The sequence below is a fragment of the Myxocyprinus asiaticus genome, chromosome 22 (genome assembly GCF_019703515.2).
Source record: "Myxocyprinus asiaticus isolate MX2 ecotype Aquarium Trade chromosome 22, UBuf_Myxa_2, whole genome shotgun sequence".
Classification (NCBI taxonomy): Eukaryota; Metazoa; Chordata; class Actinopteri; order Cypriniformes; family Catostomidae; genus Myxocyprinus; species Myxocyprinus asiaticus.
The window spans coordinates 18,024,214-18,040,371 of NC_059365.1; the positions used below are offsets into that span (position 1 = coordinate 18,024,214).

At 38.8% G+C, this 16,158-nt stretch overlaps 2 protein-coding genes and 1 long non-coding RNA gene across 3 annotated transcripts; 1 reads left to right on the forward strand and 2 right to left on the reverse strand.

Annotated features, from left to right (window-relative positions):
• Positions 1 to 291: 291 nt before the first annotated feature.
• zgc:92907 (uncharacterized protein LOC436733 homolog) lies at positions 292 to 830 on the reverse strand (the record flags this gene model as incomplete). The annotated part of the gene is made up of 2 exons (XM_051650060.1): positions 292 to 403; positions 682 to 830. Coding segments are annotated over 2 exons (261 nt in total), but the record flags the coding sequence as incomplete, so codon positions are not given.
• A 3,291-nt stretch (positions 831 to 4,121) lies between these two features.
• On the forward strand, positions 4,122 to 11,208 carry LOC127413106 (uncharacterized). The gene is made up of 3 exons (XR_007892543.1): positions 4,122 to 4,263; positions 6,265 to 6,297; positions 11,081 to 11,208. It is a non-coding gene; the product is annotated as an uncharacterized LOC127413106 (long non-coding RNA).
• On the reverse strand, positions 7,467 to 12,040 carry rap2c (RAP2C, member of RAS oncogene family). Its single transcript, XM_051649969.1, has 3 exons — positions 11,094 to 12,040; positions 10,452 to 10,756; positions 7,467 to 8,146 (listed from the first exon to the last, which is right to left on the reverse strand). Exons 1-2 carry the CDS (start codon positions 11,364 to 11,366, stop codon positions 10,478 to 10,480), a joined length of 552 nt encoding a protein of 183 aa, XP_051505929.1. The 5' UTR covers positions 11,367 to 12,040; the 3' UTR covers positions 7,467 to 8,146; positions 10,452 to 10,477.
• Positions 12,041 to 16,158: the final 4,118 nt, after the last annotated feature.

Below are 16,158 nucleotides of genomic sequence, written 5' to 3' on the forward strand. Positions count from 1 at the left end.
AGTGAGATCCACTATTCAGGGGGTCTTGGTCCGCTTGTTTGGTGCGCACCAAGGTTTGGATGGCAGCGTTCACACTTGTTCAAATGAACCGCACTAACAGAGCAATTGCACCAGAATTCGTTTTAATCAAACCGAACCTGTCAAGTGTGAACACACCCTAAATTTGCTTTTAACTCCAGCTCTGCTCAAACGTGAAACTCCTGGGGGGGACACAGCAGATAGTCCCTTTAATACACTTTCTTCATCAGCCTGAATTCTCATCAGAGCTGAACAATGTCCAAGAGACAGCACTCAGACAAGTCCAATGGTCTTATCTAAAAAGTTGGCGAATTTCTGAGGTTGACCAGGCACGTAGGTTGTCAATGCAGATAGGTCAATTTCCCTCAAAGTCTGAGGCAGAGAACTGTGATTAGTAAAAAATTAATAAATAAATAAAAAATATGAAAAAGGACAACACCAGGGCAACACATTAAAAAACAAAAACAAATGATGAACAAACATCAGTAAGAATCCAGTGCATAATCTATTAATCAACATCAGCCAATGGTGGGGGCACTGAAACTTTGTGTAACTCTAAAAAAGTAATAAAAAAAATAATCATTTACTGTAAATAGAGACTTTGTAATCTACTGATATTGAGTACAGTGATTTAAGACTAATCGTCTGGGCTAAGAAACAAACCCGCAAGTGCAGTAAATTAGATGTGAATCTGCCTGCAGCTTCTTTGCAAGCTCCAACTGGTGATTGTCCATTAATTTGTCATTGACCACAATGAGGAGAGCTTTATTAGCTCCAAGTGCTTCCAAACAGCTTCCTGCTCCTAAAGGGGATAAAAGAGGAGATTTTAAAGGAATATTTCAGGTTCAATACAGTTATACAGTTAAGCTCAATCAACAGCATTTGTGGCATAATATTCATTACCACAAAAAATACATTTTAACTTGCCCCTCCTTTTCTTAAAAAAAAAAAAAAAACCTGGGTTACAGTGATGCACTTAAAATGGAAGGCAATGGGGCCAATCCGTAAATGTTAAAATACTCACTGTTTCAAAAGTATAGCCACAAGACATAAACAATATGCATGTGTAAAGAGTATTTAGTGTGATAAAATCACTTACTAACCATTTCTGTGTAGTTATAGCCAATTTTACAACTTCGCTGCATTAACAATGTAATGTCAACAAACCCTAAAATTACTCTAAAAATGACCATATAAACAACTTTACATCTCAAATAATACATGAACTTTAACAGAACAATTAATGTAAGTGTTGAAGTCAGAATTTACATACACTTAGGTTGAAATCATTAAAACACTTTTTTTTTTTTTTACCACTCCACATATTTAATATTAGCAAACTATAGTTTTGGCAAGTCGTTTAGGACAACTACTTTGTGCCTTACACGAGTAATTTTTCCAACAATTGTTTACAGACAGATTGTTTCACTTTTAATTGACTATATCACAATTCCAGTGTGTCAGAAGTTTGCAAACACTAGTTAACTGTGCCTTTAAGCAGCTTGGAAAATTCCAGAAAATGATGTCAAGCCTTTAGCCAATTAGCTTCTGATAGGAGGTGTACTGAATTGGAGGTGTAAATGTGGATGTATTTTAAGGCCTACCTTCAAACTCAGCGCCTCTTTGCTTGACATCATGGGAAAATCAAAAGTAATCAGCCAACACCTCAGAAAAAAACTGTGGACCTCCACAAGTCTGGTTCATCCTTCGGAGCAATTTCCAAATGCCTAAAGTTACCACGTTCATCTGTGCAAACAAGAGTACGCAAGTATAAACACCATGGTACCTCACAGCCATCATACCGCTCAGGAAGGAGATGCATTCTGTCTCTTAGAGATGAATAATTTGGTGCGAAAAGTGCAAATCAGTCCCAGAATAATAGCAAAGGACCTTGTGAAGATACTGGAGGAAACAGGTTGACAAGTATCTATATCTGCAGTAAAACGAGTCCTATATCGACATAACCTGAAAGGCTGCTCAGCAAGGAAGAAGCCACTGCTCCAAAACTGCCATAAAAAAGCCAGTCTACAATTTGCAATTGCACATGGGGACAAAGATCTTACTTTTTAGAGAAATGTCCTCTGGTCTAATGAAACAAAAATTGAACTGTTTGGCCATAATGACCATCGTTATGTTTGGAGGAAAAAGGGTGAGGCTTATAAGCCGAAGATCACCATCCCAAAAGTCAAGGTAATGGAGTGGCCATCACAAAGCCCTGACCTCAATCCCATAGAAAATTTGTGGGCGGAACTGAAAAAGCATGTGCGAGCAAGGCGGCCTACAAACCTGACTCAGTTACACCAGTTCTGTTTGGAATGGGCAGAAATTCCAGCAACTTATTGTGAGAAGCTTGTGGAAGGCTACCCAAAATGTTTGATGCAAGTTAAACAATTTAAAGGCAATGCTACCAAATACTAACAAAGTGTATGTAAACTTCTGACCCACAGGGAATGTGACAAAAGACATAAAAGCTGAAATAAATAATTCTCTGGACTATTATTCTGACATTTCACATTCTTAAAATAAAGTAGTGATCCTAACTGACCTAAGACAGGGAATGTTTTCTATGATTAAATGTCAGGAATTGTGAAAAACTGTGTTTAAATGTTTTTGGCTAAGGTGTATGTAAACTTCTGACTTCAACTGTATATATACACACACTGATGAGCCAAAACATAATGACCACCTTCCTAATATGCTGTTGGTCCTCTGCGTGCCACCAAAACAGCACAGCGCACGGACTCTACAAGACCACTGAAGGTGTCCTGTGGTATCTGGCACCAAGGCATTAGCAGCAGAGTCCTGTAAGTTGCGAGGTAGAGCCGCCGTGGATCGGAATTTTGGTCCAGCACATCCCACAGATACTCAATTGGATTGAGATCTGGGGAATTTGGAGGCCAGGGCAACATCTTGAACTTTTCATCATGTTCCTCAAATCCTTCGCAAACAATGTGTGCAGAGTGGCAGGGCGCATTATCCTGCTGAAAGAGGCCACTGCCATCTGGGAATACCATTGCCATGAAGGGGTGTACCTGGTCTGCAACAATGTTTAGGTAGGTGGCATGTGTCAAACTGACGTCCACATGAATGGCCAGACCCAGGGTTTCCCAGCAGAACATTGCTCAGAGCATCACACTCCCTCTGCCAACTTGTCGTCTTCCCACAGTGCATCCTGGTGCCATCACTTCCCCAGGTAAACCGCACACATGTACACGGCCGTCCACGTGATGTAAAAGAAAACAGGACTCATCGAACCCCCAGAGCAAACACAAGGAGCCCCATACGCAGGAGGGTGTGATGCACTGTGTGTTGTGACACATTCCTCCCGTAACCATCATTCAAATTTTCTGTGACTTGTGCCACATTAGACCTTCTGTCGGTTCAGACCAGAAGGGATAGCCTTCATTGCCCTCACACATCAATGAGACGGATGCCCAACACCCTGTCGCCAGTTTGTGGTTTGTCCTTCCTTGGACCACTGTCGGTAGGTACTCACCACTGCTGACCGGGAGCACCCCACAAGCCTTGCTGTTTCAGAGATGCTCTGACCCAGTCATCTTGCCATAACAATTTGGCCCTGTTTGGACATACATAGCTGAGATATTCTTCCAAAAATCTGCAGAGAAAAGAAAGTCATACACATCTGGGATGGAATGAGGGTGAGTAGATGATGAGAGATTTTTCATTTTTGAGTGAGCTAACCATTTAAAATTTTCAGTTCAAAAAGCTCATTATCCAGTCTGTTGGAGATCTGAGGAATTCATAAAAAGAACAGGGGAATCTGTTCAATTCTGGTAAAAGCACCTCTATGAAAATTTTAAGCTGTAATTGCAGTTAAAGACGACTTTAATTGTTTTTTTGTTTTTTTTTTTTTGCACTGAATAAAAGGTTTGATTATTTATATAAGATTTAATTTGTGCAAAAACAGACTATTTGTCAAAATGCATAGAGTATTCTTTCTTAGCACACATTTTTTACAACAAAGATCACTACCCAAATGCCACCTCTGACCATGAAAACACCACGCATAATATAGTGCCAGGACTTTTATTTTGAAGGGGTGAAACGTTAAGGGGAACTTTTTGTTTATGAGGTGCTTACAGTTTCTCCTTTCGTTTTTTTTTTCTTACCTGTTTTATTTCGCAAAAAGTACATCCGTTCAAATTTATGCAGTGAAAACTTTATTTGTAACTGTCGGAACCACATGTTTTGATTGGCACTGTGACGTCAGATGAAGCCATGAAGGTAATAATACCCTTAATAATAGTCGTGGCTGCAAAAGAGACGTAGGTAAAATGACAAAAATAAGTACCTGCAAGCCAGCTTTATAAACTAGACGCTATTAAATACAATTAACCTGTACTATTCTCATGGCTGTTTCCATATATATTTTCTGATTAAAAGCATTAATTGATCATGGATTCACAGACATGGTTCTTCAGGTTGGCAAAGGTTCAGTTGTTCCTTATGCAGAGAGTTTTCCAGGACTGAGAGTTGAAGTGTTTCGTTTTAAAGAATCAATCGCGAAGGACATGAGACACGCAGACCTGATTATCAGTCATGCTGGAGGGTAACAACTCCCTACCGAGCTCAAGAGTAGTTTAGCCCCTTTTCCTAACACTATACTAAAATTCAGTACAGTTTAATTTAAAATCAATTAATTCCCAATTGGGGAGGCAATTAAATAAACACTTTATATAATAGTCATCAGTAATAATTCATTACACACACACACACACACACCGTCAGCCACAACATTAAAACCACCTGCCAGGTAATGTGTCCCCCTCCTGCCTCCAAAACAGCTCCAACCCGCATCTCAGAATAGCATTCTGAGATGATATTCTTCTCCCCACAATTGAACAGAGCAGTTATATGAGTTACTGTAGACATTGTCAGTTCGAACCAGTCTGGCCATTCTCTGTTGACCTCTCTCATCAACAAGGCATTTCCTTCAGCAGAACTGCTCCTCAATGGATGTTTTTTGTTTTTGGCATCATTCGGAGTAAATTCTAGAGACTGTTGTGTGTGAAAATCCCAGGAGATCAGCAGTTTTAGAAATACTGAAACCAGCCCATCTGGCACCAACAATCATGCCACGCTCCAAATCACTGAGGTCACATTTTTCCCCATTCTGATGGTTGATGTGAACATTCACTGAAACTCCTGACCCGTATCTGCTTGATTTTATGCACTGCTGCCACACGATTGGCTGATTAGATAATCGCATGGATGATTGTTGGTGCCAGATGGGGCTGGTTTGAGTATTTCTGTAACTGCTGATCTCCTGGGATTTTCACACACAACAGTCTCTAGAATTTACTCTGAATGGTGCCAAAAACAATAAACATCCAGTAAGCTACAGTTCTGTAGACAGAAATGCCTTGTTGATGAGAGAGGCCAACAGAGAACGACCATACTGGTTTGAACTGACAAAGTCTACGATAACTCAGAAGAATGGTGAGAAGAATGTAATCTCAGAATGCTGTTCTGAGATGCGGGTTGGCGCTGTTTTGGAGGCACGAGGGGGACATACACAAAATTAGGCAGGTGGTTTTAATGTTGTGGCTGATCGGTGTATACATATACACTGTTGAGCCAAAGCATTATGACCACTCGTATGTGAAGCGAATAATGTTGATCATCTCCTAACTAGTCCACATGTCGTGGTCTGGGTAGATTAGATGGTAAGCAAACAATCAGTTCTCTTAGTCAATGTGTTGAATGAAGGGGAAATGGGCAGGAGTAAAGACCTGAGCAACTTTGACAAATGCAAGTGAATGGTAAACAAATCTTTGAAGCTCCAAAAAATACAAAGGCAGCATAAAAGTAATCCATATGACTCCATGCTTTAATCCATGTCTTCTGAAATTATCTTATAGGTTTGTGTGAGAACAGACCAAAACATAACTCCTTTATTCACTGTAAATTACACATCCTAGGGCTTGATGCATGCACCGAGTTCTAGATGACGCTAGGAAGTGTAATCGAGCTCGAAATCATGATCGCCAAGGAGATGGCAGATGACAAGATTTATAGTGAAAAAGGGGTTATATTTGGGTCTGTTCTCACCATAAATAGATTGGATCGCTTTAGAAGACATTGATTAAACCGCTGGGGTCGTATATATCACCTTTAAGCTGTCTTTGTGCTTTTTGGTGCTTCAAAAATTGTCACAATTCACTTGCATTGTATGGATCTACAAAGCTGAGATATTCTTCTAAAATTTTCATTTGCATTCTGCAGAATAAAGTCATACACATCTGGGACAGCATGACGGTGAGTGAATGTTTAGAGAAATTTCATATTTGGGTGAACTATTTCTTTAAGCCTTAGTTTGACTGGGTCACTCAATGACATTCAGAAAATGTGTCTTGAAGCCACTACAGATACGCCTTTTACTAGCGCTGCAGAGATGGATATCATTCCAGCAGATTTTCCCATCTCCACACTGAACTTTGCAGCTGATAGAGTAGGCAGTGTGTTTTTGGACACCCCCTTGACCAAAGCATTTCTTGAACACCTACTTTGGGCAAGAGGAATAATCTCTGTGGTTTCAAACTTCCTTAATCTGACAACTGAAGCTTTCTATTATTATATTTAAGGCTGTATTTAAATGCTTTCAGGAATGCATAGACTTCTTTCCCTCACCACCTAAATATAATAACCTTTCACCACAAAGGTTTCAAGCACAACCTTGTGGTGCGACAAAATCATAGCTGCTAAAAGCTCAATAATGTACTATCTTGGAAAAATGCCAGTTCAATCAATTCACCACTCCACTGCTCTGATCAACTCTGCCACAGAGTACTGAATTTCAGTTAGACTAAAAATGTACAAAACATTACCTATTTTATAAAGCTAAGATGAGGGTATTATTCATAAATATTTTGTCCATGTCATAATTTCAACCTTTCTATAATACAGGATGCATGCCAGACAGATTGTCTGGTGCTATGCAATCAAAGAGTTTACTAGTTCCATGCACATATACATGGATTGATGCTTAATTTGATGGAAGGTTTTAGTTAGAAATGACCAACTCCATCCTTCTTCAGAACCCCGCAAGCAAACAGTATCCTTCAAGCTCTCTCTATTGTACACCATAAGAGCCTCACATTTCAGACATTTGGTCTTAGCCACAGTAACACAGTTTGTTGGGAACTGATAATAACTGTCTTCCAGCCATTTAAAAGGTCCTCATCAAAAGCCTATTGTTAGTTTTTGCATGCAATGATTTAAGTGTTTTTTTAATTTAGTTGTTTTGGCTTAGATGTCTCAATGTCTTTAATTGTCAACCGTAACGATAATTCTTTAGAAGCAGTGGTGGGAATTTCACAATGTCAAAGTCATGGTAAAAACTTGTCAGGCAAGCAAAAAACAAGCTGAATGATGTGAATGAGTTATGGCATCCTGGAAATGAAGAAAGATGACAAGAAAGGACTGAATCAACACAGGTTTCAGACTGTAATCTTTTAAGGCATTAAATGCTGTACGTCAGAAACAATGCATACTGTAGTCACAAAAAGCCAAAACAGCCAACAGAATATAAAAATTCAATATTTATCTATATTGGTAATTAAAGACTTTAATAAATAGAGTATTACGAGAAAAATCATACATACCAGTAGTAAAAATAAAATAAACTGAAGAAAACTGTTAGATATTGAGGTCTCAAACCTGCATAATGGCTGTTACAGCTTTATAATTAGACATTAAACTTAACATGTTAAAAGAAAAACAGGGAAATTTACAATGGAGCATCTTCAGGGGTATTACAGCCCTGAGCTGACCTGCTCATCATAACCCTTTTCCCTATATAAGAAAAATAGCTATTAATAGCCCTGTCACACATACCCCCATTCCCAAAAGTTTTCAGTGCTCCAATTCACTGACTTGACTTGTTTCCAGGTAACCAAAAGATAACTTGAAGAAGATACTGAAAATGTGCTCTACAATCCAGACCTCAGTGGATTTCCATTTTGAAGACCCTGCGTTGATTTACTTCTGGTCAGCAAAGCCAAGCTTTGGCCATATGTCTTAAGTATCAGAGTTCAAGGGGCTCAGTGGCACAGGTGTGGCTCATAAGGGAGACTGGTTCAAAAGAGCATCCATCTGGTTGATGTGTCTAAAAAACACAAAAACAAGAAATGTACAGTAGTTGCAAGTAAAATCCCCAAATAATTATATAATAGCACAATAGGTCCTCTCTGTGACTGAATATAGGCCAAATTAGTAGGGCTGCCCCATGATAGTCCACCAAACGTTAGTGGATGAGAAGAGTCTTGGTCGACCAAGTTTTGATTTGTTGGTTGGTCACAGAAAAAACTGGTTGGACGCTAGGTGGTACTATGGGGTAATTTTCATTAAGCAGGGTTAGGGTTAAGCCTACACAATAAAGCAAGACACCTTGATTTCAAACTTTGAACTTTATTTTTTATTTATTTTAACTAAAAATTCAAATGAAACTGGAAAAAATTAAGTGCAATTAAAATGTGTGTTGTTTTGTAGAAACTGTTGTGTGTACTTCATCTGTGCATTCTCTACCGGTCGGGTATTTCGTTGTCCGGGAAAATATATCATGCGTGTGAATAAATTTGTTTTGTTCCCTCCTTCACGAGATATATATATATATATATATATCGCAATATCCAATTACATCGGAAACCCATGGGCTGAGGGATCAATGAATATTCTTGCTTTAGTGATTTTGCATTAAAAAACAAAAAAAAATTAAAATACATTTCTAAATTCAAATTGCACTCCAAACGAAACGAAAAAGCAATTCAAATAATGAAGTGATAAAAGAAAGTTAAATATATACACCTTTCCATTAACCGTCAGGCAAGTATTCATCTAAATATGCAGGCGGAAAATTACTTACACAAATGAAGACATAAAAACAATTATAAAATGTAAAATAATAATGATGATGATGATAATCACTGAAATATAAATCATGGTTCGAGGTGAATGTGTTTTTGTACTCTTTTGTTTTAATCACAGATATATAGGCTGCAGAGTTGGTCACAATGAACTGCTCTGTGGAAATAAAGCGAACTGAACACAAAACAACCCCTGAGCTGAGATGACTGAGGTCATCTGCAGCATTCATAGACGATACTGTTCTTGCAAAAAAAATAAAAAATTAATAATTCGGAAGACAGAAACAAAGAAAGAGTGAGAACCTTTTACATGCGCGTGTTCCACTGCACGCCTCCAAACAAACAGCTTTTCTGTCATCTGTTCTTAATAATATAATAAAGTGTGTTTCTTCAAGCGCGTGTCTGTGTGTCTACGGGCAAATTATTTGTCATATCAATTTGATAATAAATGTTATACATTAATGGGAAAATGAGCCAAATATCGTCTTGACATCGTCAAAGGCATCAGCTATTGGCGATCACTCTGACCATCGCTGATCCCCGAGATCATCATCTGTCGGCACAACCCTAATGTGCATTTCTCTCTATAAATTAACTAAATGTTCAGACAGTCTCCTTGCTGGTTTTTCCAACACATTCAGAATCATTATCGCTTGTGCCGGTGTCACTGCGGCTCGCTTCGTGCGTGCGCTTGTAAAATTTTTATTTTAAAGGCTCATTATTACGGTTTAGTATTTCTCTGTAATGTAGAACAGTGTTAGCAATGTTACTTATAACATTCTTTCTCAGCCCTGGAACTCAAACCATTTTCTGATGCCCCCCAACATACAGCCTATATATTTAAGTAATTAAATTAATATCATAAATGTGCAACTAGTCGACTAATGGCTTAAATTAATGCCTACTAGTCAACTAGGAAAATCTTTGGTCGGGGGCCGCCCTACAATTTAGCTTGGTATTCGCATATTCTTTGGACCTGAACTTAGAAATGATGATATCTGTTCGAAAGTGAGATAATTTTCAACATGGTAAACATCTGAATGAGACATTACATAAAGACCCCACTGAAAAGGCGCATCTGCACATTACATAGTCCTAAAATTCTCCGGAACACCACTTCCTGTTTTGTAACATCACTTTCCATTCAGGATGTTAGGTTTTCCTCTTTCTTCCCATGGATTCTCCCTGTTTTCATGTGCCTGACTGCTAGTCCAGACAGCTCTGCCCCTTTATGCTTCATCTCACTTGTATTGGGATTAAGCAGTTTTATTCTTCATACCACATTCCTGGTGTGATCCAATAATAACAGAGCTGAATCGGCCTAGAGCTGCTGTCCCCCACTCTTTCTATTGACAGGACGCTCTCATGGCACAAATGTTTTTTTTTTTTTTTTTTAAGATGCAAAGTAAATGTAATAACTGAGCTGAAGTACACTGAACATCTAAAGATGATCAGATTTTAAAATTTGGGCTACAAGTTATACAAAGAATTAAGAATATGAAGCCATTATGTGCATTTTGCACTCGAAGTGTGAATGCACTTTTGTACCTGGAGTAAACGTAAGGCTGGTTTGCTCATTGCACAACGCATGCAGTGCAACACTGCTCTTGCTTCTCGGGCAAAGTGGTGTAGTTCATCTGCCTTACAATCTCAGCAAACAACTCATCCACCATGCTCTTGCTCTTGGCAGAGGTCTCTATGAAGGGGCAGCCCCACTCTTGTGCAAGGGCACGGCCATCAGAGCCCGAGACTTCCCGCTCTGACTCCAGGTCCACTTTATTACCCACTAAGATCAGAGGCACCTTCTCAAAGCGCTTCACGCGAACAATCTGGTCCCGCATTGGTCTGATGTCCTGTGAAGCATTGGGATAAGGGTGTTTATGTATTGATTCATAAAACAGACTAAACATATAAAGCGCATGTTAAGTACTAAGTGCATTTAAATAAACTTTATGATGATCAAACCTGTTGCATGCATGCCATAAAATACTTTTAAATCGTCAGACCTAAGATTTTCTGCATTCTACAATTTTGATTTGGTCTGCTGAACCCCTAAATCACAGAAGTTACCCACTGTAGAGTGCTTTTCTGACCTCAATAGAGGTATTATGGTAATTATGGTTGTAATTGTCTCCTAATCGAAGACTAAAATGCCTATTTTGCTTTTATTGGTATAGGTGCATCACTCACCTGAAATGACTGCTGATTGACCAGGCTGTAAACTAAAATAAAGCCTTGCCCATTTTTAATATAAAGATCTCGCATGGAGGCAAACTGCTCGGTCCCAGCGGTGTCCAGAATCTCCAGCACCGAGGGAGACGAATCCACCTCGATTTCCTTCCTATAGAAATCCTCGATGGTTGGGTCATATTTCTCGATGAATGTCCCGGTCACAAACTGGACCGTGAGTGCGGACTTGCCCACGCCGCCACTGCCCAGCACAACTACCTTGTACTCCTTCATTTGGTCTGATCCAGGCTTAAGCTACAGCTAACTTTATCTGCTTGCCGGCCATAAAAACATAAAATAAAATACTCAATTAAACCAACTCTTCTTATCGAGAGGTTTTATGATCAAAGCAACACTTGAGGAGCACTTTTATCGGGTTACAGTAAATCAAAGTCACAGATTCAACAGACGAGATGCGTGTTGCCTCAGGGTTAATATTGTGCCTTGACTAGCTAATTCCACAACTTTCCTCCATCTGCACGCTATCTCCACATGAAACGGTCCAGCCAAGAGTTTGTTAGCCACAAAGGCGATATAATACACAAGTTTGATGTGTAGTCGTGTCCATGTTTGGCGTCCGTGTGTGAATGAAGCTCTACATGACTAGCGTTAGCTGGCTAGTGATTCTCAAAGAGAGGCTGCGCGCGCGTAGGGCTCCCGCTCACATATAAAATGCACCTTCGTACTTTAATAGAGCTTTTGGCCGACCGACGAATATAATCAGGATTTGGGTCCAGCTATCATCAACTCCGTCTCGGAATCCTACAGTCCCTTCACTTCTAGTGCCTTTACCGGCCTCTCTTTCTCGGCCCACCTCTGCATAACAGAAACAGACAGCGACAGCAGCAGCAGCAGCAGCAGCAGCCCCGCAGTGGAGCTTCTTTCTCACCGTCTCACACTTGCCAATAAACATCCGCCGGAAATTACGACATTCTACACAGGGGATAAGAACGGAATGGCAAACTACCCTTACTACTTCTACCATATGTGTCTATGGCAGAAGTAGTATGCAATTGCAACCTCAGCAAGCGTTTTGCAATGCAGAAGTAAACGTTTGCAGGGTAATTTTCGACGGCGGTGAATGAGAGATCACAGCAAATATTATTTTAACTTACCCATTTGCGCCAAGACCAAAAAAAATTAATAAATAAAAAAATTTAAAAAAAAATAAAATAGAGAGCGGTGGATTAAGCAAGTCAAATGGGAGAAGATGCCAAATTTACTGTTACTCTCTCAGCAGCTGTAATCGAAACCCCCTCGCAGCTGTGGTAATAAGCATAATGTAATAAATGTACACTCAATATTTAAAAAAATTATAATATTTTAAAAATTCGAGATTTACGCTGCTAAATAAGGCGGAAGCGCGTCATCAGTCTGTGAAAAAGGTCTATTTATATATATATATATATATATATATATATATATATATATATATATATATATAAAATTCAAAGAATATAAATATGTCGAGTTTCTGTAAATGTATAATTACGTCCATTGTCATTTGAATGGCAATTAATTATTAATTAATTAATTTGGAATCGGCTTTTTATATTTGAATGCGCCTTCCGTGAGAGTCTATTCTGATTGGTCTGAGTGGTGATTGGGTGGGATTTGGCGGAGAAATGTTGAGATTATTGGTCTTGTTAACAAAACTATTAAAAATACTATGTTGCAAAACTCGAGAGCTTGTAGGTTTTAATTTGAGAACTTGTACAATACATATTTGTACTTGTAAGATTAAATTTACACTTACAGTCCTGAAAAAAAAATTGTACTGTACATAACAGATAACAGATTTGTATTAGACTGCACTACGTATGTGTATGTGTGTGTCTGTGTGTGTATGTACATATGTGTATAACTATTTTTTATTATTATCTATGGCTTGCTGCTGCACCGGAAGCTCCTGTCACCAAGACAAATTCCTTGTATGTGTAAGCATACTTGGCAATAAATCTCATTCTGATTCTGATGTGAAAACTTTGAATGAAAAGTTGAATGCTGCAATCTGCACTCACACAATAATTCAAAGCTTGTGTTTTGAATTCAAAGTTGCAGACAAATAGTCACAAATGTGTAAAATGGCGTTCATAGGAATACAACGACAGACTCAAACTTGTATTACATATTTACTTTTGTACTTTAATTCAATTTCGCATACAACAACAAATCGGCAGTTACAACCTCTCAAATCTGCCACTGCAACTTCATATCTTCCCGCCTTGACTTCTGCAACAACTTTTGTGAACAAAACTCACTTTTGCACTTGTAAATCAATTTGTGAGAGAACAAACTTCCGGTGCTGGGCGGGGTCAATGAAGTCGTGACCAATCACAAGAGCTGGAATGACTGATGCCAGACCAATCAAAGTGGACCATCTTTGTATGCGATGACGTCACGCAACAGCGTCAGTGTCGTTTTTGTAGGCAAAACAAGTCCAGCGGTAGCAATGGCTGGCTGATGCAGTGGCAGGTTAAGTTAAATAACTTGACTATTAAATGATTCTGTGCCGACAGACCGCACACGTGAAGCCTAAGGAAGGCAATGAGAGAATTCTCTTAAGAAATGTTTCTGCAGGATGTTTGCATGTAGTAAAACTACATGGGATGCGACAATCCAGCCAGCTGTCATATGCCACAAGTTCCATATTTCCATGAAAACATGAAATAGAGGTTAGGTATCAGAGTATATCATAAGTATAAGAGTGAAGTTAGAAAATCTCAGTTATCACCAGAGAACTGTTCCAACAGATAAAAGAATTACTGATAACACATGAGATATGATATCTGGCAAATCCTTAAATTGTCAGAGTACGGCGTTATTCTATATTTCAGTCATTTTCTGACATTTATCTTCTGTATTATTTAAATGTTTAAGTGTAAAACACACAACAACTTGAATGTTATTCTTTCCAAAAATTCTTCTAATTTTCACATGAATGGATAACTATATTAATCATGCTAGCTGACTATCTATAGAAGATTAAAAATCATGCCTTTATTATTTCATTATTATTATTTCAGTTAGTCATTTCCCTTATATTTCTACTTTGATGTTGCATCTGATATTGCATTGTTGCAAATTATCAAGCAATTGTTAAATCTAAAGAAGTCATACAGTACTTGCTTAGATCAATTGCAATGCTACTGTAATTAGTGTAAGAAACCCACTTGTGAAATAAAGATAATATTGTGCACAGTGGGCATTCTTGTTTGAAATGAGACTCTGTTCGTATATTTATCCATTGAGAATAAAACTCAGGTAATTTTAAATGTCTTTTACATGACAGTAATTCATTTCGTAGTTCTAGTTGAAGGTCTGATTAAACTATTTTATCAACCCGTCCATGCTGATCAATCCTTAAAATCAAGCACTAAGAAAGTACACCTTGATGCCTAAAGAATAAGATATATATATATATTTATTTATTTATTAATAAATTATATAATTGCCTGACCGCGATTACTTGCTTTAATCATGATTATCTGAGATTACCATGATCATGTGCACTTTAATTTAAATCACATATTGACATCTAAATAAGGGAACTGAGCAAATACTAAATACACCAGAAAAATGTCTATATCTCTAATTCAGGTGCAGCAGGAAAATAGATGCATTATATCTTGCACTGAATTCTATACAAAGTATATAGCCATCAAAGTACCATGATCTGTTTTGATTGGTCCGGCATCAGTCGTTCCAGCTCTTGTGATTGGTCAGGACTTAATTGACCCCGCTCAGCACCGGAAGTCTGTTTACAAGTGCACAATTGAGTTTTGTTAAAGGTTTTTCACAAAAGTTGTTGCAAAATTCAAGGCGGGAAGATATGAAGTTGCAGTGGCAGATTTGAGAGGTTGTAACTGCCGATTTGTTGTTGTACTGTGAAATTGAATGAAAAGTACAAAAGTAAATATGTAATACAAGTTTGTGTCTGTTGTTGTATTCATATGAATGACATTTTACACATTTGTGACTATTTGTCTGCAACTTTGAATTCAAAACACAAGCTTTGAATTATTGTGTGAGTGCAGATTGCAGCATTCAACTTCAGATTTTTATTTTACAAGTTTTCGCATCAGGATTGTGTGTAAATTTCATCTTACAAGTACAAATATGTATTATGCAAGTTCTCAAATTAAAATCTACAAGCTCTCGAGTTTTGCAACAGATTTACTTTTAATAAAATACTGACCAGCACCTCAAATAAGAAGGAACCTAAAGTTGTTACATACACTATATTGCCAAAAGTATTCGCTCACCCATCCAAATAATTGAATTCAGGTGTTCCAATCACTTCCATGGCCACAGGTGTATAAAATGAAGCACCTAGGCATGCAGACTGCTTCTACAAACATTTGTGAAAGAATGGGCCGCTCTCAGGAGCTCAGTGAATTCCAGCGTGGTACTGTGATAGGATGCCACCTGTGCAACAAGTCCAGTCGTGAAATTTCCTCGTTACTAAATATTCCACAGTCAACTGTCAGTGGTATTATAACAAAGTGGAAGCGATTGGGAATGACAGCAACTCAGCCACGAAGTGGTAGGCCACGTAAAATGACAGAGCAGGGTCAGCGGATGCTGAGGCGCATAGTGCGCAGAGGTCACCAACTTTCTGCAGAGTCAATCGCTACAGACCTCCAAAGTTCATGTGGCCTTCAGATTAGCTCAAGAACAGTGTGTAGAGAGCTTCATGGAATGGGTTTCCATGGCCGAGCAGCTGCATCCAAGCCATACATCACCAAGTGCAATGCAAAGCGTCGGATGCAGTGGTGTAAAGCACACCGCCACTGGACTTTAGAGCAGTGGAGACGCTTTCTCTGGAGTGACGAATCACGCTTCTCCATCTGGCAATCTGATGGACGAGTCTGGGTTTGGCAGTTGCCAGGAGAACGGTACTTGTCTGACTGCATTGTGCCAACTGTGAAGTTTGGTGGAGGGGGGATTATGGTGTGGGGTTGTTTTTCAGGAGCTGGGCTTGGCCCCTTAGTTCCAGTGAAAGGAACTCTGAATGCTTCAGCAT